This window comes from Rhinoderma darwinii, chromosome 3, assembly GCF_050947455.1.
Source record: "Rhinoderma darwinii isolate aRhiDar2 chromosome 3, aRhiDar2.hap1, whole genome shotgun sequence".
In the NCBI taxonomy this organism is placed as follows: domain Eukaryota; kingdom Metazoa; phylum Chordata; class Amphibia; order Anura; family Rhinodermatidae; genus Rhinoderma; species Rhinoderma darwinii.
This window is the reverse complement of record NC_134689.1, coordinates 258,208,175-258,230,420: the sequence shown is the minus strand read 5'-3', so window position 1 is coordinate 258,230,420 and position 22,246 is coordinate 258,208,175. Positions and strand designations below refer to the sequence as shown.

Genomic DNA, 22,246 nt, shown 5'->3' with positions numbered 1-22,246 from the left:
ATTGTTAGAATGACTGCAGGAGGGGAGCGTGGTGATCTTGTGGGAGGTAAGGACCTGAATTAGAAAGTGTTTTTACCTGTAAAAACCACATCACAAAACCATGGTAGTGTTTGTTTTTTGCTGAGCTGCTGTGTTAGGGTATGTTCACACGGCCTATTTTCGGCCATTTTTTGGGCCGTAAACTCCTGAAAAACGGCCGAAAAATCGGAAGCAGAACGCCTCCAACCATCTGCCCATTGATTTCAATGGGAAAACGGTGTTCTGTTCCAACGGAGCTTTTTTTCTCTGCATTTTTTTACGCGTAAAGAAAACGGCCGCGAAATGGAAGTGCAGGACATTTTTTGGAGCAGTTTTCCATAGACTATTGAAAAATGCTCCAAAAACGGCCGTAAAAAACTCAGCGAAAATCGCGAGTGGCACAAAAAGTCTGAAAATCAGGAGCTGTTTTTTTCTTGGAAACCGCTCCGTATTTTGAGACGTTTTTGACTCTGCGTGTGAACATACCCTGAATCTTCCTTACCACATATCATAAACCTGTCAGATTAAGCTTTAATATTGGGCTATTAGTGGACAGTTTTATAGTGATGGTTCTTAAAACCGTAGTAGCCTAGATGTCCAGGCGTCAATTTACCAAATGGACAAGATTTTGTCACATCTGCACAGTAGAAGTTTATGGGTACATCTACATACGTTTTGTTTTTTTCTCATGAGATTGTATATATTTCTGGACAGATCCCTACAACAACAAACAACAACATAGTGTAGGGAAAATATTTAGGCTAGGGCCACACAGAGACATTAACCGCAAACACAGGTCATACTACCAAAGATCGCCGTGTCGCCTTGCCTGCATCGCAGGTTAATGAAGGTGTTGCAACCGGCAGGTGCTCGTGACACAACAGTCGGGAATAATCCAGCAGGTTCGGAATTGTTTTTGCGACTGTTGTGTCAGGCTGCAGGATGCAACACGGCCAAATAAACTTTTATTAATCTGCAGGTAAGGTGACTGATATTTGGCTGCAACACAGGTCCCACAACCAAAGTCACCTGTGTAACCCTAGCCTTATCAGTAACAATTTATCTGGCTCTCGTCTGTGCTCAACAGTTCCGTCAGCCTTTGCAAGAGTCTCCTATTTTTGAGGGCAAGTATAGATAGGGGAGCAATCTGGCATAGCTTAGTTACAAACAGAAGCCATGATGCTAGTAGGAACAGAGTCTATGCCAAATATCTCTGCACTCTTTAATTTTTACCTGCAGTGTGCCATTTCAATGTATTTATTTCTTCTGTATCAGATCTGCTTGAGGACATAGTATTACAAGGAGTAATTCAAGGACTATACCAGAAGACTGACAAGAACCCTCCTTTAACCCAGCAAAATTTACCAACAAGCAATCCTGTTCTGTGACCATGTGAGAAAACGTACGTGGCAATCATTCCATTTGGATCGGTAAAGACTTCCTGTATACAACACAAGTGGATAGAACTCCAATTGAGAAATATGGATTACGTATTTTAGTGATACACCACACTCCATGTTTAGACAAGAGCCTGGAAAATGGATTTTGTCCTGATATCACTACTTGTAAAAGGAGACTACTCAAACAATACTTAAATGGAGCATGGTTGTAGGTAAATGCTCCTGAATAGGTGGTTTGGTTTTACATACCTTTGGAATGATCAGCAAGGTCTACATATATTGTATGAGACCTTGATGAACATTTAATGTAAAAATCCCTATTGTTGTTGGCGAGTCATATCATATTTTCTTCATGAGAGATCGGTTTCAGGCCTAAAGAAATATGGCTTCTTAGCAAAAACAGTTACTATTTGAACATGTATATATTGAGACATTGGAAAAATATGACGGAAACAAACAAGAGTTGTTAAAAATTTGGAAATCTTGAAGCCATGCAAAAGCACCATGTTATCTTGACAAAACACTATAGTAAAGCATGAATCTTATCATATTTATTTTTGTCAGAATTTAAATTTTCACTTATATCACGTAATCAACAAAGGCTGGTAAAGTGGACTTTAACCCCTTCCCGCTTTAGCCACTTTTGACCTTCCTGACAGAGCCTCATTTTTCAAATCTGACATGTTTCACTTTATGTGGAAATAACGTCGGAATGCTTTAACCTATCCAAGCGATTCTGAGATTGTTTTCTTGCGACACATTGGACTTTGTTACTGGCAAAATTTGCTCGATACGTTCAGTATTTAAATGTGAAAAACACCAAAATTTTGCGAAAAATTGCAAAAATTTGCATTTTTCTACATTTAAATGTATCTGTTTGTAAGACAGGCAGTTATACCACACAAAATAGTCGCCAATTAACATCCCCCACAGGTCTACATTAGATTGACATTTTTTTAACATCCTTTTATTTTTCTAGGACGTTACAAGGCTTAGAACTTTAGCAGCAATTTCTCACATTTTCAAGAATATTTCAAAAGGCTATTTTTACAGGGGCCAGTTCAGTTGTGAAGTGGTTTTGAGGGCCTTATATATTAGAAACCTCCAAAAAGTCACCCCATTTTAAAAACTTCACCCCTCAAAGTATTCAAAACCGCTTTTAGAATGTTTCTTAACCCTTTAGACATTTCACAGGAATTAAACCAAACTAGAGGTGAAAGTTAGAAATTTCATTTTTTGTTGTTGCAGAAATTCATTTTTAATCCATTTTTTTTTTGTAACACAAAGTTTTACCAGAGAAACGCAACTGAATATTTATTGCGCAGGTTCTGCAGTTTTAGGAAATATCTCACATGTGGCCCTAGTGTGCAAATCGACTGAAGCACCGGCCTCAGAAGCAAAGGAACACCTAGTGGATTTTGGGCCTCCTTTTTATTAGAATATATTTTAGGCATCATGTCGGGTTTGAAGGGCTCTTGCGGTGCCAAAACAGTGGAAATCCCCCAAAAGTGACCCCATTTGGGAAGCTACACCCCTTAAGGAAATTATCTTAGGGTATAGTTAGCATTTTGACACCGCATGTTTTTTGCAGAAATTATTGGAAGTAGGCCCTGAACATGTAAATCTACATTCTTTCAAAGAAAATGTAGGTTTAGCAAATTTTTTCTCACTTCTACAAGGACTAAAAGGAGAAAATGCAATTTCTCCCGAGTAAAACAGTACCCCATATGTGGTAATAAACGGGTGTTTGGACACACGGCAGGGCTTAGAAGGGAAAGAGCGCCATTTGGCTTTTGGAGCTCAAATTTAGCAGGAATGGTTTGCGGAGGCCATGTCACATTTGCAAAGCACCTGAGGGACCAAAAACCGTGAAAACGCCCAAAAAGTGACTCCATTTAGGAAACTACACCCCTTGAGAAATTAATCTATGGGTGTAGTGATCATTTTGACCCCACAGGTGTTTCATAGAATTAGATTTGGGCAGTGAAAATAAAAACAATCCCTTTTCTTCAATAAGACATAGTTTTAGCTCCAAATTTTTCATTTTCTCAACAAATAAAAGGAAAAAAACAACCCCAACATTTGTAAAGCAACTTCTCTGGAGTACGGCAATACCCCATATGTGGTCATAAACTGCTGTTTGGGCACATAGCAAGGATCAGAAGAGAAGGAGCAGCATTTGGAACACAGATTTTGATGGATTGGTTTCTTGACATCATGTCGCTTTTGCAAAGCCCCTAAGGTACCAGTACAATGGAAACTACCCAAAAGGGACTCCATTTGTGATTCTACACCCCTTGAGGAATTAATCTAGGGCTGTAGTGAGCATTTTGACTTCACAGGTGTTTCATAGATTTTATTTGAATTGGGCAGTGAATAAAAATTCTATTTTTTTTCCCAAGACGTGGATTTAGCGCAAAATTTCATTTTCTCAAAAAGTAAAGCAGAAAAAGAACCCTGACATTTGTTAAGCAATTTCTCCCGAGTATGGCAATATCCCATATGTGGTTATAAACACATTTTTGGGGCACATGGCAGGGCTCAGAAGGGAAGCAGAGCCATTTGGCTTTCGGAGTACAGATTATGCTGGATTGGTTTCTGGTTGTTATGTAGCATTTGAAAAACCCCTGTGGGACCAAAACAGTGGAAATCCCCCAAAAGTGACCCCATTTTGGAAACTACACCCCTCAAGGTATTCACCTAGGGGTGTAGTGAGCATGTTAACCCTGCAGGTGTTTTGCATAAATTAGTGTACTCGATGTTGGAGTGAAAATGGGATTTTTCAATAGATATGCCAATATGTGGTGCCCAGCTTGTGCCACCATAACAAGATAGCTCTCTAATTATTATGCTGTGTTTCTCGGTTTAAGAATCACCCTAGATGGGGCCCTAAACTTTTGCCTGGCCTTTTGTCAGGGCTCAGGAGTGAGAGAGTACTATGCGAAATTGAGGTCTAATTTGTCGATTTACACAGAATTGGTTCACAATTGCAGAGGCTCAGATGGGAAATAATAAAAGAAACCCCCCAGAAGTGACCCCATTTTAGAAACTACACCCCTCAAGGCATTTATTAAGGGGTGTAGTGAGCATTTTCATCCCACAGGTCTTTTCCATAAATGAATGCCCTGCGGATGGGGCAAAGTAAAAATGTAAATTTTTCCCCAGATATGCCAATTCGGTGGCAAGTATGTTGTGCCCAGCTTATGCCACTGGAGACAACCCAAAAATTGTTAAAAGGGTTCTCCCGGGTATGGCGGTGCCATATATGTGGAAGTAAACAGCTGTTTGGCACACTGTAGGGCTCAGATGGGTGGGAGCGCCATTTGGCTTTTGAAGCATAGATTTTGCTTGGTAGTTTTGTTTGAGTATTGCTGGTGTTTCCATTTATAATGTGGGGCATATGTAAGCTGGGCAGAGTATATCAGGGGCATAGTCAGGTGGTATAATGGGGTAAACAAAATAATCCATAGATGTGTGTTATGCTGTGAAGCAATCCTTTCTGCACAGGCAGGTGTCGCACTGATAAACTGTCTTTACTTATCCCCTTTTGGTCCACACTCCGCACCTTTGCAGTTTGGGGAATTTTGCTAGGAAAGTGTTGTCCTGGTATAATACGGCCACCCTCGCTTCTAGTCGATATGTTTGGGCGCCCCCTTCCTGGCTCCCTTATTTTAGGGCCCCGATAAAATCGCCTCGTGAAACAGACTAAATGTTCCCCTCTGATCTACACAACCGCATATTTTTTATTTCCTGACTTATTGGAGCTTTAACCAATTTATTTTTTTCATAGACGTAGTGGTATAAGGGCTGTTTTTTGCGGTACGAGTTGTAGTTTTTATTGGTACCATTTTTGGATACATACGACTATCCTATTTTTTGAGAGGTGCCCAAAAAAAAAAAAACAGCAATTCTGGCATAGTTTTTTTTATACAGCGTTCACCATGCGTTATAAATTACATGTTAACTTTATTCTGCGGGTCAGTACGATTCTGGCGATACCTAAATTTATAGCACTTTTGTTAATGTTTTACAACTTTTTGCACAAAATTACTTTTGTAAAAAGAATGTATTTTTTCTGTTGCCATGTTGTGAGAACCAGAACGTTTTAATTTTTCCGTTGCCGGAGCTGTATGAGGGCTTGTTTTTTGCAAGACGAGCTGTAGTTTTATAGGCACCATTTTTGGATACGTGCGACTTTCTGATCACTTATTTCAAGTTTTGTAGAGCAATGTGACCAAAAACCAGACATTCTGGCATTATTTTTTTACGTCGTTCACTGCGTGGAATTCTTAACATATTTGTATAGTTTAGGCCGTTACGGTTGCGGCGATACCAAATATGCATGATTTATTTTTTTCAATAATAAAGGACTTGATCAGGGAAAAAGGGCGATTGTGTTTTATTACTTAAAACTTTTATTATATTTTTTACAACTTTTTTTTTCACTTTACTTTAGTCCCACTAGGGGACTTGAAGGTCCAACTGTCAGATTTTTTTCTAATACATTGCACTACCTACGTAGTGCAGTGTATTAGATCTGTCAGTCATTCACTGACAGCAAGCCGATTAGGCTTCGCTTCCGGGCGGGGCCTAATCTGCTTCCGTAATGGCAGACAGGTAGTCATTGTTAGGTCTCCTGATGTCATAATAGCAGTCGTGCGATTGCAGGGCACAGCTGGCGATCTGCTATCAACCACAAAATTGCAGCGATCGCTGCATCTGAGGGGGTTAATGGCAGGGATCGGAGCTAGCTACGGTTCCTGCCGTTACAGGTTGATGTCAGCTGTAACATACAGCTGATATCCACTGATTGAGCCGGCTCCATCTTGCCGACGGCTACGGAAGCCTTTCAGGCCCTGCCTCCGGGTGGGGGCTGGAAGTTTTCTGTGCTAGGCACACCAGGAGGCCAGTATTAGACCTCCGGTTGCCATTTCAGCCACGACACCCCGGCGATTTCATTGCTAGGGTGTCGATGAGCTGCAAACACCTTAAATGCAGCGATCGCTTTTGACATCCGCATTTAAGGGGTTAATGGCGGGGATCGAAGCTTCGGTCCCCGCCATTACAGCAGGTGGTCAGCTGTAAGATACAGCTGACATCTAGGGATGATGGCACCGACTCCGCTTCTGAGCCGGTGCTATACATTTGTCGTAAGTATACAACATTTTGCTGGGAAGCACTGGCTTTCCATGATGTATACTTACAAATGTGGGGAAGGGGTTAAGTTTGTTTTTCGTGGGTTCGTTTGTTTGGTTAAAACTTATTTTTCCCAAAACTTCTGTAAACACCAGTGCATTTTGACTAATTCAAAGAGGTCCAGAAAACCATCATTAGGGGACTTCTAATACAAACTAGATAGGGAGAAGCAATCCACCAATACAAAATCTGGTGTCAAGAGAGGATCAGACAGCACGCATAGTCATTAAAATGCCTGCAAATCCCAGTGGGCAGCTTAACAGGTACCCTGCCAGTTGTTACAATCAGATTGTCATGTGTAGAACCAATCACGCAGATCTTGATAAGATCTGGTCTCTCAATGATTTTCATTGCTTTAGTTGAGTATGTTTGTTTTGCAATTGTGCTCTTCACCCGTAGACTCGCCAACCTAAGCAGATATAGGATTACACAATATAAACCAATCGTAAGCATTAGTTTTGTAGAAACCAGTTTATTTCAAGGAATTACACACATTTCTTATGTCCTCCCCAACCCAATTTGGACACATTAAACACAAAATGGGTGGAATGTGTAAGTTAGTATTCTAGGTGCTCCAACAGTGCTTGGCAGCATTTTTGTTTTGGTCACTTTAGATCAGTTCTGAGCTACGCAGACGTCCCTGTATAGATGGCAAAGAGCTTTCTGCCCGTCACAGAAAAAAGGCAACTGGTTAAACAGATCTTCAAGCTCAAATTGATCCAGTGATGGAAGAGCAATTTCCGGCAGAGTTGGCACTGCTATCGGTTTATTCTTTAGCAATTCCAAATGGCTTCTCCACTTCAATCGTCCCACAGTTTACAATTACCACATCTTTAAGAGGTTTGTCTCGTGAATCTGTCTTGGTGGATTCAATCTTTCGCACTACATTCTGCAATGAGACAACACGGAATTGTTACATTGAATAGGTTTGTGGTGAACTGAAGGCCTGAAAGTTACACTTAAAAGGAACAGTGTCACGAAAAATTTTTTTTTTTACATCAGTTTGATTTTAGTGTTTTATTAAAAACGTTTATATTTGTGTGTTTGTGTTTTACTTTTTTTTTTTTTGAACTTTTTCTTCCCTATGGGGGGCTGCCATTTTTTTTTCCATTTCTGTATGTGTCGATTAACGACACATACAGACATGGAATACGGCACATACAGTCCCATAGTGAATGCGAACGGGGCCCGTTCCATCCACTATGCTGTACGCCGTCTGTGTGGGAACGGCGCATGCGCCGCTCCCACACAGTCCAAGGTGAACTGTGCGACGTCCGGCGCCATTTTCCTGGGGACCGGAAGTCGCGGCCGGACAGTAGGATTACTACTTCCGGTCGCGGCTTCCGGACTTGTGCACTTGGAGCGGGAGGTAGCAGACGGAGCGGCGGCGGCAGGAGCAGGTAAGTGATTTCTATGTATGTTCGTGTTTCAGTGTGTGTTTACTACTGTATGTAAAACTACTACACTGTGTGTTAGCTCAAAAAATAGTGACACAGTGTAGGAGGTTTGACCGTTCAATCCCCTCCTTTCTCCTGGCACTAGCCAGGATAAAGGAGGGGGGATTCTGAGAGCTCACTAGAGCGAGTCAGTTTTCTCAAATTTTGCAGCATAAAGCAATGTGGTTGCTTTACCACATGCAATGCTGCAATTTTGGGAATTGCGCCATCTAGTGACCAGCACTGGGAAATATTATAAATTAGAATCTAATTTATAATATTTCCAGACTCGTGAAAAAAATTAAAAATCACCTATACACTAATTGTTTAACTAAAAAAAAACAAAAACATTCCCTTTAAAACTGCATTCACATTAGAAGGTCGCATATTCCCTGCAAAGACCGAAACGGTTTGGAAATAATAAATGCAAAACATGGATCCTAGTGGCTTCCGTGTGGCATCCCTTTTTGCAGACCCAAACACTAGAATGGGCCAGATGAACTGCAACGGTTCATGAGCCCTAAAACACACTTTGAAAATGCTATTTGTTTTAATTTTACATTTTAAAAAACATTTACGGCACTTAAAAGGGATGGTCCCATCTAGACCAACCCATCTCCAAGTGAAAACCTGCTGGCTATCAGCTGAATGCCAAGGTATAGCAGCTGAAACCTGCAGGAGAAATATGCTATTACATAACACACATTCAAATTAACGTGGCCAGTGTAATACAAAAGGTCTGAGTACGCCAGAGACGCTAATCCCTGAGATTCCAATACTTTTTTTTCATTAAATCACTACATTTTAATTTAAAAAAAAAAAAGCCCAATAACCTGATAATCACGAACAAATTTAGAGCAGTGACAGTAACTGTGACCTGGTTACATTTCCAAACAAATTTTCAGGTAACTTTTCAGAATAAGCAGTCATGTCCGTATGTTAAGAGTAACACTTTTTTTTTAGCCATTAAAGGTCTTCTATCCTGCATATTTTAGTAGTTTTCCCTTCTGCAGGCTCTTGTCAGCTTTCTCTGTGCTACTAGGTGGAGCATAATTGCTATAATTTCTTCTATACACTGCACACATATAAAAGGAAACGGGTGCTCTCTTTCGCCATCACACACACATACATACATATAGAAGCTGCAGCATGGAGAATACACAGCAGTAATGAGCAGTGTAGCTGAGAATCCAGCAATGGGGTGAGATAGAACACTTAGGGTATTGTTCACACACACTAATTACGGACGTAAATCGGGCGTATTAACCCCCGAAATTACGGCTTGAATGCGTTGACAAACATCTACCCATTGAAAGCAACGGGCTGACGTTTGTCTGTTCACACGAGGCGTATATTTACGCGCCGCTGTCAAAAGACGGCGCGTAAATAGACGCCCGCGTCAAAGAAGTGACCTGTCACTTCTTGGTGCGTAATTGGAGCCGTTATTCATTGACTCCAATGAAAAGCAGCGCCAATTACATCCGTAATGGACGCGGCGTTCAAGCGCCTGCACATGCAGTTACGGCTGAAATTACGGGGATGTTTTCTCCTGAAAACATCCCCGTAATTTCAGCCGTTACGGACGCTGCCGTGTGAACATACCCCTTAGGGTGTGTTCACACGCACTGTTTTCAGACGTAATTCTGGTCTCTAATTACACCTGAAAACACGGCTCCATTACGGCTACAAACATCTGCCCATTGCTTTCAATGGGTTTTACGGTGTTCTGTTCCCACGAGGTGTTATTTTAAGCATCGCTGTGAAAATACGGCGCGTAAAAAGACGACCGCGAAAAAGAAGTGCATGTCACTTCTTGGGATGTTTTTGGAGCAGTTTTTCATTGACTCCATTGAAAAACAGCTCCAATAACGGCTGTAAAATACACCACGAAAAACACGAGTTGCTACAAAAAAAGTCTGAAAATTAGGAGCTGTTTTCGCCTGAAAACAGCTCCGTATTTTCAGACGTATTTTTACCACCCGTGTGAACATAACCTTACTAGGAAGCTGCTGCTGTCACTCTGCTCCTGCCCCCTCTCTCCATACACTTCTATGGGCAGCTGTAAACTGATCCTTTAATGAGTTTATAAATAAAGTAATTTAACACCGGCCAATTTGGGATGTAGAAACAAGGGCCAATCAACGAGACAGCTAGTTGCTCGGCACACGTTTGCTCTTTTCACAAGGAGCTATGATCAGTAATGTATGGGGACGAGCGATTGTTACTACAATTGCTCGTCCCTATGCATTTGCATCGTATCTGCAGCAGATCACAGCATTTACAGTGAGATGTGCTGCCAACGATAGTATTTTGTGCTGCATAAACTATACGATCAGCCAATGAACAAGCATTATTTACACAGGGCAATTATCTTTGAACGAGCAGTCAAATGAACGCTCGTTGGCCCATGTAAAAGGGCATTTAGTCTCGCCTCAAGACTATTTAGCAGTAAATTCACAGTGAGTGAATAGTTAGGAGGGGGAGCTGTTAAGGGGAGAAAAAGGGAGAAATGTTTTCTCTAATGAAGCTAAAGTTAAATCGTTTCCTAGATTAGCTTGTACTATTGATTTATGCAGAGTTTTTGACCATTTAATTAAATCAACATCTTACCTCTCCTTCCAGGACTTTGCCAAATACAACATGTCTTCCATCTAGCCAAGTCGTCTTAACAGTTGTGATAAAAAACTGGGAACCATTTGTATCCTTCCCGGCATTGGCCATGCTCACCCAGAGAGGGCCATAATGCTTTAGCTTGAAGTTTTCATCAGGGAATCTATCTCCATAAATGCTTTTACCTAGATTAGAATAAGAGGTAGAATATACATGCTGCAATTTAAAAGCCCACAAGAGAAAGATCCGCTATGTAGCCATGACCGCTTTAATTATCCATCATGATCCGTTAGCATCTTTTATTTTTTTACCCCTATTGACTTCCAATTCGCTTTTTAGGTCGTTGTCGTCGTCCCCCCCCCCCCCTCCACTTTTAAATTTACTGACCTCCAGTACCATCTCCCCTTGTGAAATCGCCTCCCTGAATCATGAAGTCTTTGATAACACGGTGGAACTTGCTGCTCTTAAAACCAAACCCTTTCTAAAAAAGAAAAACAAAATGGCAAACCATCCAATTAGTTTTTTGGGGAATAAAAGACAAATATAAAATAAAAGCGAACTAACACAATCTCATTATGGTTTCAGCAAATAAACGTTTTTGTACATGGAAAATACAGTTTTACAATACTTTCTGTATCAATTCCTCAGTTTCTAAGATTTGTGCTTGCAGGCATTAAATAGAGGTCTCTTTTTATATCCATGGACAGACTGGATTAAAAACCACAATATTTTTGTACATCAATACGACAGTACCTATGTTTTTTTAAATTGCTGGATGTCAAGTTTGGGGTCAGTGGGACGGTACCCCTACCAAGACTTGCACTACACATACTATTTGACTGATGTCCTTCCTACTTTGCGCAGAGATCAGTCCTAGTCATGTGATTGACACAGGTGCACTGCTCGTTACAGGTCCGATAATTGTACGGTGTCTTATAATTAGCTGACCATCTGTGATCACATGACCGGGATAGACTTATCTCCTGGGAGTACACAATGAAGGTTCCTATTGAATAACTGCAAGCAGGGATCTTAAAATGTGAGAAATTCATACAGAAGGTATTTTTTTTTCTTTAAAAAACAACAACTTTTAATTATTCTTAGTATAAGTTTTATGTGCGGAAATTGGAATATCCTTTAAACGCAAACCATGGCATTTGATTTTAACGGTAAACATGTTGGTTCTAATATCACAATGGGCTGGGGCATCGGCAATATCTGCCTCTTGGGCCCCATTTCAGAATCCATACTTTGACAGCAGAATCGGGCCTGCTTTACGGCAAGGTTACAGGTGTTGCAAATGTAATAATGATGCAACTATCTGAACTGGCCGTAACACGGAGAAAACCGGTTATATAGCTATTCGTATCTAACTCTCATAAATAGGGTTACATGGGTCAACTATACTAAAATAATTAAACTTAAATATACACACACCTTAGGCTTCGTTCACATCTGCGTCAGGGCTCTGTTCCGACGGAGCTTTCCATCGGAACTGAGCCGACTGACACAAACGGAAACCAATAGTATAGTGGACTACGCTCTTGATTCAGTCAAAACGACGGAACCCTCGCACAACGGAGACAAACGAAAACCATTGGCACCGGATCAGTCCCCTTTGAAATCAATGGTGATGGACCGGAAAACTTTGGTTTCCGTTTGTGTCAGTCAGGGTCCAGTTCTGACGGAAAGCTCAGACGGAACCCTGACGCAGATGTGAACGAAGCCTTACTGATCTCTGCCATACCGGTCCCGCTTGTCTTTTGTCCCCTGCTGCTCCTCATTTTGACCAACACAACACCACTATAGAGAAGATGTCAATGCGTTTCATTTTCAAAGAGTAGCAGCAGCAGAGTGACACAGAATCTCTAAGGGGAGGGATATAGAAAAGCGGATTTAAAAATCTTATACCCATAGAACCCCCTTTTCACCAGAGATGGAAAAACAGAATATAAATGATGGCAAGCAAACGTTGCAGCTCATAAAAAATAATTTAGATTTGCGGATTTTGATCTGCTTTATTACATCTATTGGCTCAGATCTAGATTAACTTATAAATGTATATTTTGGAAAAGAAAATACTATTATCCTATGTTTTAAAATTGTTGTGCGACAGCAGATCCCGTGTCTTTATGTCCTGGTCAGGGAGTATAGATACGGGATAAGGCCATGCATTATAGTCCCAGCTTCGGAACTCACCTCTCCAGTTGCAAGTGCAACAAAGTTATCAACGGTCTTAGGAACAGTTTTGCCGAAAAGTCCAATCACTATACGTCCAACTTCCTCATCTCCAATGTTAACATCAAAGAACACCTGTAGAGAGAAGGTCCGGAAAACAATTCATATATCTTATCACCTAGGGGCGCGCAAAGATACCGATACATATTCATTTTTGCTTGTCTTATTTTACAATTGTAGATTTTTTTTATTCCATTCTCTGTACATGATTATGGGGGCAGCTATCTTGCCTGAACAGATGTTAACAGCATTTAGAGATACGCTTTACAGCAGCCACATCGACCATAGGGACCTGTAAACATGAGGGGACCCATTGATCGTTATCTATAGAGAGGTGTCATCTTTCATTGTAATCCTATGTGATCTTGAGATTGTAGACAGGATATGTCGTATATCAGTTATAAACGTCCCCTTCTGTGGCTGCTGTCCGTGGTGGTGTGGTGTGTGTGCCCCTCATCTGTCCCCTCTGTGTGTATAGGGAGGCAGTCTCTGGAGCCAGTGACAGTTGGTGAGGAGCCATTTTAAATAATCACTAGCTCCTGGTAACACCGTGAGGGACGAACACATGCGGTTTTAATAGGAGTTGTTCATAGCAATTAAAAACCACATGAAAAAAAATAAAGTGGCAAAACACTTAAGCAGCAATCAAAACGCTCTGTAAAAACCCCAGCCTAGACCTCCTTCATACACAGCGTTTTAAGGAAAAACGCTACTGTGGCCAAAAATCCTGCAGCCTAATGTTAGGCCCCCTGCACACGACCGTGTCCGTTATCACGGTCTGTGATTACGGGCACGGCCAGTGACAGCCACCGGCATTTGGAGGCCGTGCTCCCATATAAAGTATGGGAGCACGGTGCGTAAAAAGCAAAAAATAGGACATGTGCTCACTTTTGCGGAGGCTTTCTAATGGACTGGACACTATCCCGTAAACATACGGGAAGGTGTCCATGGGCAATATAATTGAATGGGTCTGTAATTCTACGGTCGCCCGCGTGGGGTCTTCGCTGGAAGTCAACGGTGGAATATCGAACACACTTTTTTTTTTTTACGAGGAAAAAGTGTCAATGTGAAATGTTTTTTTTTTTTTTTTTTTTTTAAAGAAGTCTTCAGAATATATCAAACCACACAAAAGTGTGTGAAGGCAGCCTTAAAGAGGCTCTGTCATCAGATCATCAAATCCCTATCTCCTATTGCATGTGATCGGCGCTGCTATGTAGATAACAGTAACGTGTTTGCTTTTTTCTTAAAACGATCATTTTTGGCCAAGTTATGAGCAAATATATATATCCAAAAAAGAGACCGTGAAGCAGCACTCAAATAAAGTGAATTTATTCATCCAACATGGAACCACAACGTTTCACCTCCTCTATGAAGGCATTTTCAATGAAAATGCCTTCATAGAGGAGGTGAAACGTTGTGGTTCCATGTTGGATGAATAAATTCACTTTGAGTGCTGCTTCACGGTCTCTTTTTTGGATATCTAACACATAAGGAGAGGTCACGCCTTTATTTTTGAAGCTTTGCACCAGCCTAGTCAGGCATTTGTTCACAGTGCTGCTCCAATCCTCTGCATATTATATATATATATATATATATATATATATATATATATATTTTTTTTTTTTTATGAGAATAAGAGTAAGGCAGCACAGCAACAGCAGTGGGTGCAGGCCTCCTAGGTTGAGGCTAGGAACTATTGTTAATGAAATCCCAAAAAATGAAGAGGCAGCACTCCAAGGAAATTGGTGAAAAAAAGTGGTGTGTTTATTCACCCCAGGCAGGCAACGTTTCGATCCGTCTCTATGGGATCTTTGTCAAGCCTTGACAAAGATCCCATAGAGACGGATCGAAACGTTGCCTGCCTGGGGTGAATAAACACACCACTTTTTTTCACCAATTTCCTTGGAGTGCTGCCGCTTAATTTTTTTGGAATATATATATATATATATATATATATATATATATATATATATATATATGCAAATGAGCCTTTCTAATGGACAACTGGGCGTGTATTGTGTTTGTAACATGTGGGCGTGTTTACTTGTTTTACTAGCTGGGCATTGTGAATAGAAGTGTTTGTCAGCATCATACACTTCTATTCACAACGCCCAGCTAGTAAAACAAGTAAACACGCCCAGATGTTACAAACACAAGACACGCCCAGTTGGAAATAAGAGAAAACACGCCCAGTTGCCCATTAGAAAGGCTCATTTGCATAAATATAAAATTGCTCATAACTTGGCCAAAAATGATCGTTTAAAAAAAACAAAAAAAATGTTACTGTTATCTACATAGCAGCGCCAATCACATGCAATAGGAGATAGGGATTTGATGATCTGGTGACAGAGCCTCTTTAAGTCCAAATGCACACGACCATAGCCTTCATCTGATATTACGGATGAAATTGCGGACCCATTCATTTCTATGGGCCACAGACACCTTTCCGTATATTTACAGATGGGCGTCCGCGGCCTAGAAACGATCCGCAAATTATAGAACATGTGATATTGTGCAGATTTACGTCACGGACTGCGTATAGAAGTCTGAGCGCTTCCGTAATTGCGGATCGCTACGGATGTAGCGCTGCTATGTGACGCCAGTGGATTACCTAAGTTTCCTCCCAGTTTTTTTGCGGATCTGTAAATGCGGATGCACTATGGACCACATTTGCGGACAGCGTGCCATATATGCGGATGACTACGGATCCGTATTTGCTGACAGCATTACAGTAGTGTGCATGAGGCCTAAGGATGGATACACACATCCCAGTCAAAACTTTTTAGAAGTCGTAGCATCATAGCGCAGTTTTGACAAAAATTCACGGCAAAAAGCCAAATTTTTTGACCAAGAAGTGTGAACCCAGCCTAAAGATAAAGATCCAGACTTGACATTTGCAGCTTAGAATTTAGTGTACTCATTAGCGTTGGCAGCTAAATCCTTGTAAACTGATAAAGTATACAATACGAATAGAACAATGATAGTGAATAATGGAGGGGTCACTACCATCAAACGTATCTTAATCTGTGCAAAAGACTAGACACCTAATCCTCTAGAATTTGAAAAGGACACGTTGTGCAGCATAATATGTGCTTTCTAGGTCTGACATTAAAAAGGAAAATTAATCTGGATTAAAAAAATAACAAATATACAAATAAGGTTCACAGAGTCACAAGCTTAACCTCCCCAATTTTTTAACCAGCTCGTGACCACCCCATAGTGTTTTTACGGCGGCCGCTAATGGGCTTTATTCTGATGCATAAGCCTTTTTACGGCGCTGCATCGGAATAAATAAAGCAGGGAGCCGTTAAATGTCCCTGCTCTCAGCTACCAGAGGTAGCTGGGGGCATCCCTGCTCAAACAGGTGAGATCGATATTAGTATCGATCTCACCCGTTTAACCCCTCAGATGCGGCGCTCAATAGCGTGCACCGCATCTGAGTGGTTTTGGAGAGAGGGAGGGAGCTCCCTCTCATCCCGCTGACACCCGGTGATAAGATCGCCGAGTGTCTGTGTCTGATAATAAAGGCCCCCAGGTCTGCCTGTAGTAAATGCCTGCTAGGTCATGCCTCTGACATGACCTAGCATTTGCCTGTCCGTGTAAAACAGAAGTATTGCAGTGTATTATAAATGTGATCGTATGATCGCATAGTGAAGTCCCCTAGTGGACTAGTAAAAAAAAAGTTTAATAAAAAGTGGAAAAATAAAAATACACCCTTTTCCCCCTTACAAACTTCTTTATTATTAACAAACAAAATAAAGTAAAAACGTTACACATACTTGGTATCGCCACGTCCGTAACAACCCCAAATATAAACTTATTACATGAATTAACCCGAACGGCATAAAAAATAAAATAAAAAACCATGCAAAAATTGCTGTTTTCTTTGAACCCAGTCTTAAAAAAGAGGCTCTGTCACCAGATTATAAATGCCCGGTCTCCTACATTGTCTGATCGGCGCTGCCATGTAGATAACAGCAGTGGTTTTTATTTTGAAAAATCATTTTTGCGCAAGTTATGAGCAATTTTAGATTTATGCTAATGAGTTTCTTAAAGACCAACTGGGTGTGTTTTTACTTTTGACAAAGTGGGTGTTGTAAAGAAGTGTCTGAGGCTGACCAATCAGTGACCAATCAGCGTCGTACACTTCTCATTGTTCCAGCCCAGCTTCTTTCACCTCACAATCACACTGTGCTGTGGATCATGCTAGGCTGGAACAATGAGAAGTGTATGACTGATTGGTCAGCGTCATACACTCCTCTGTACAACACCCAGTTGGTAAAAAGTAAAAAACACACCCAGTTGGTCATTAAGAAACTAATTCGCATAAATCTAAAATTGCTCATAACTTGCTCAAAAATGATCGTTTTTCAAAATAAAAACCACTGTTATCTACATCACAGCGCCGATCAGATTATGTAGGAGATAGGGCACTTATAATCTGGTGACAGAGGCTCTTTAAAAAAAAAAAAAATATGCTAAAAAGTGATCGAAAAGTCACATCTACTCCAAAATGGTACTGATAAAATCTACAAGTCGCCCCGCAAATTGCATCGGCAAAAAAATAAAGGAGTTACGGCTCTTCAAATATGGAGAGACAAACAAATCATTTTGAAAAAAAAAGTGTTCACTGTGTAAAAGTAGTAAAACATACAAAAACGATACAAATTTGGTATAGTTGCAATCGTAACAACCCGCTGAATAAAGTTGTGTTATTTATACCACACGGTAAACAGCATAAATTTAGGACGCAAAAAAAGTGTGCCGTAATTGCAGGTTTTTTCCTATCCCCCCCGCCAAAAAAAAAAGTTACGTTAAATCAATAAATTCTATGTACCCCAAAATGGTGCTATTAAAAATTACAACTTGTCCCTCAAAAAACAAAACATTATACAGCTATGTCGACGCAAAAATAGAAAAGTTATAGCTCTTTGAATGAGACGATGGAAAAACTTAAAAAATGGCTTGGTCATTAAGGCCTAAAATAGGCTGGTCACTAAGGGGTTAAAGGAGCATTTTGGTATTTTCCAAGCGGCAGTCGCTACCCATGCAGAAACATATGGCCAAGTAGATCCATGCTTGACAAAGTCAGAGACCAATCAATCTAGGGATCAGGCTGTTCATGGAGAGATGGGCACAGTGGGGGTAGAAGGTCGGGAATACCGGCATACTGTGTCTCCTGTTAACAGAAGTTCCAGCCGATTGATAACTAATTTTCAATAGCCAAGACTATCCTCATGATCGCCTGTTCGGACACCATCCAACACTAGCTCTATCAGCCTGCCTTTATCAGCCTGTGCAGATTATTTTAAGGATTTAAAAAGGAGAAGTAAAATCTGTCCTTTATACGGTCCCTTAATGATCCACACCTGGTTTTGGCTTCAAAAACTGCATAATAAAACCTGCACGTGTACACACAACCCTTAGATGACCAACCCACTACCCCAGAGGACACAATAGTGAGCACATTCCTGTTTTTAGTCACCATCACGACCACTGGAAGCTCTCTCTCTATTCCCTCCACTTTTCCCTTGGATCCTTTGTACAGACTGAACACCTGGAGAATGTCTAAAACTAGCCACACACTTTAGATACTTGTTCGGCCAACCGCTAATCCTCCCGACCACCCAAAAAAACCATCCGCACTTGGCTCAGTGTGCATGTGTTCTCAATAGGGGGACGGGACAACTCTGGCAGCGGCTTATCTCCTTACAAACATGTTAAAGCCCAATCCTCATCTCCCCGACATTGGGTGAGTCGGGAAACTGCCATTCACTAGGTTAGACCATCCCGCTGAAATCGGCAGGTTCGGAATACATTCATCTAATGTGTATGGCCTCCTTAACTCGTGTCTATATAGAACTGGCCTACTATGAATTATCCAGGACCGTACCGGAATTGTGTACAGAATTATTGTACATCCTAACTGAATTTGGCCTAACAATAGAATAGGAGAAGTACATTGATTTGTAGATTTCGAATTTAGCCTTTTTAGGAGCTATGGTTACTTAAGATTTAAAAAAAAATAAAAAAATAATGAAATGCCACTACCAGATTCTTGGCATAGGGGACGCCATTATCCTCATTCCGGCCCTAGTGGTGGTAAATCTGCCTCATTATAGAGGCTTCGAATGTGGCCCTGGCCTCAGAGCACTGCACAACACAGCCAGCCACAGACTATAGGGGGAATTGATCAATCTCTACGCCAGTTTTCTGGTGTAGAAAAGTCACAATTATACGCCACCCTCACCACCTTTATGAAAACGTTGCATCGCTTCTAAAAGGGGGCTGGCCCACAGTGGCCCCACAAAAGTGATCATTTCCACCAGAAAACTGGTATAGATTAGAAGAGGAGCCGTATACTTTTTTTTTTTTTTATATATACGGCATTTCCGATGGGAACAGGGGAATGGATGGTGCCCGGCCATCGGAGCGCACAGTAAGCTGAAAGACGCAACACATTCCACTTTTGCCTCTTAATAAACGTGTTGCATCTTACTCCAACTTTCTATTAAAAATGGCAGATGAAACACCAGTAAATTCCCACCAATCACTCAGCGTGGTTACACAGCGGCATTTGTGAATTCTATATTGTTATCATAAACCAAAACCTGATCAGACGAAGAACTGCAGCCCCCAGTGGGTCGTCAGGAATTTAACGTCAACGGGCAGCTTAAACATTTTTTTTCCAGAATAGAACGTTGTTTTCATAAAGCCTGGCCAACTGTTGTACTTTTATTCCAACAATGCACCCGTAGCATGCGGCCATCTGAAGATGCATTAAGATTCAGATCCGGTCAGTCTACTGGCAGTTCTACACAGAGCCACATGGTACTTTGCAGAGCGGGCACTCCAGGCAGTTGGATATGCCCCCACAGCATTCGGCAACCTGGAAATCAGACACCAGAGCTACAAAGAAGAAGTCTGGACATGTCAAAACTTTTTGGTGCAATATAAGATTTTCATTACTCGTCTGCAGGAACAGATCGGGGTCATGCCCTCTGGGTATAGCACCATCAGGAATGCCAAACAGGGCACAAAGGCCAACGTTCCCTCAAAGAATGCGAACTAGAAGTAATCTATGAAAGAGATCATGCTATCTGGTCATCACACGTGGTAACCTGGGGATGGGCATGTCATTTATGGACCATACAACACATCATAGTAGTACAATCCTACATGTACTGAGAACATGTGGCCCCTAGGAGCCATCACGCAATGAGAGCCAGCAGAATAGGCCAAAGTTTAATATATTTACTGTATGCGACATCTTTACATGAGGTCACTGACGCGATATACCCCTTTTATAGAGCAACTGGCATAGATGGGGCACGAAGCCCACCTAACTATACAGCATCTGCATGGGCTCTACCATTGCACTGCGCTCTTCGTATGTATATTATTGTAAGCCGCACTCCATGTACGTGTTCACACGTAGTGGTATCCTATGAAATTGCAGCTTATGAGTGTATACGTGCAGCACTACACAAACAGCGGACGCTATTGGATACGTGCAGCATTTATACGGAGAAGGCTATAGGACGAGCACACCGGCGCAGGTGGAGCAGAGATCTGTCTGGAGGCTGCGGGTGGAACCTCTAGAATGGAGTTCAGCTCTCTGGATACTTTTATACAGCAGGAATATAGATCTAAAAACAATACTCCGCTGCGGACCCTGGGATATGGTCCATAGTGCGGGGAGGACAAAGGGAACATGTGCCGGCTGCGGGAATCCTCCAGCGCTTGCCACGTCTATGAGACGCACTGTGCATCGCCAAGGACTGCAGCGTCTGGGTATTCGCTGCACGTAGTGAAGCAGCATGGACATCGTACTCCGTCTTTACTATAGTCGCTTATTACCTTGACGGTGACCTTCGGACCCTTCTTCTTCTCATCAGCCTCGGAACCGCCAGGGAAAAGAAGGAAGATGACAGAACCCGCAATAAGGGCAGCAGCAAAAAGCAGCTTCATGTTTCTCTCCAGCAGCCGAATCATCAAAGAAGAACGCAGGCCTCGGAAAGGCAGGAAAAAAGGCGTCCAGGCGACGTGACGTCACGGCGACTGGAGCATTCCACAGAGCGCTTAGTAGAGGGGTGTTCAACGTGGGAATTCAGGCTGCACTATGAATGAGTTCTAGAGCTTTTAATTAGGAATTATAATTGCATTTGCGTTACATTGTGTAACACTCGGATTTATGGCTGGAGTGTTGCCTGAGGAATTAAAACTATGACTTCATCGTACAGAATTCTCTGAATTTTCTCTTATAATTTACTTATTTCTCATGGTTCCTAAGATTCCATCAGTTCTGAGGTGCTGTGTGACTATTTCTGATAGTATTAAACTAGGACTCTACCATATTCCTGCCACCCCTCCATTAAAATCCCGGAGTTATGTGCCACGTTACGATTTTATCATTGGGTGTCTAAGCAGCCAATCAGAGGCGGACATGGCAGACAATCCAGCCTATAGTAATGTTGGCTGTAGTAGAGGGATACAGGGAGTGGCGTGAGAGATCATCACCTGCAGGGATATATACAGTTGTTTGTACAGATGTAACAGAGCTGAGTTTGTAATTTGGCGCAGCTCATGGTGATGGTTTTTATATAGGAGAACAAGTTATCCTACTGCATTATAGTGAAATATGATGATGCACAAAGAGTTAAATGACCAATCCGGTTCTGTTCTATCTGTAAATGATGTTCTAGGGCTCACGCAGATGGTCATATAACGGACTTGTGTGAACAGTGCACATAGCCTTCTGCTGGTCACACGTCACCTCTGTGTGTCTCGTTATAGAACTAGGCATTTTAGATTTTTACGTTTTCTTGCAGATTCCGAAGAAATATGTAAGAAAAATGTTCTGTCATGGTCCATCACATGCCATATGGCAGTGCACAGCGTGGGCCGCGATGTAACCATTTTTGTTTTTTGACTCATTCCATTATCCAAGCTGATAGGTCACTGTCGGTTAACAATCTACAAATGTTTTAAAAAAATTTCTAGACAATTTGAACTAAATGAATCACAAAGTTAAGCTTCATGCACACGACCGTGCCTGTAATTACGGGCACAGCCAGCCGTTTTTACGGGCCGTGTTCCCATTATAAAGTATAGGAGCGTGGTCCATAAAATTAAAAAATAGGACATGTCCTATTTTTTTCAGCATATTTCTACGGCAGGGACACCCTCCCATAGACATACGGGAAGGTGTCCGTCGGCCATAGAAATGAATGGTACTGTAATTACGGACGATTTTACGGTCGTGTGCATGGGGCCTTATTAAGTGATATTTGTCTGTAGCTGAGACATGAACACGTGATATGAACACAATACCGTAGTCGACTACAG

At 41.5% G+C, this 22,246-nt stretch overlaps 2 protein-coding genes across 4 annotated transcripts in view; one reads left to right on the top strand and one right to left on the bottom strand.

The window, feature by feature from the left end:
- SNX22 (sorting nexin 22) overlaps window positions 1–6,206 on the top strand; it is a 41,846-nt gene extending 35,640 nt beyond the window's left edge. For all 3 annotated transcript variants that reach the window (XM_075857842.1, XM_075857843.1, XM_075857841.1), the window contains one exon: window positions 1,294–6,206. In XM_075857842.1, coding sequence (XP_075713957.1) covers window positions 1,294–1,406 — 113 coding nt within the window. In that variant the 3' untranslated portion in view covers window positions 1,407–6,206. The remainder of the gene's footprint in view (window positions 1–1,293) is intronic.
- An 864-nt stretch (window positions 6,207–7,070) lies between these two features.
- On the bottom strand, window positions 7,071–20,944 carry PPIB (peptidylprolyl isomerase B). The gene is made up of 5 exons (XM_075857840.1): window positions 20,759–20,944; window positions 12,860–12,973; window positions 11,048–11,141; window positions 10,661–10,845; window positions 7,071–7,503 (listed from the first exon to the last, which is right to left on the bottom strand). Exons 1-5 carry the CDS (start codon window positions 20,891–20,893, stop codon window positions 7,381–7,383), a joined length of 651 nt encoding a protein of 216 aa, XP_075713955.1. The 5' UTR covers window positions 20,894–20,944; the 3' UTR covers window positions 7,071–7,380.
- Window positions 20,945–22,246: the final 1,302 nt, after the last annotated feature.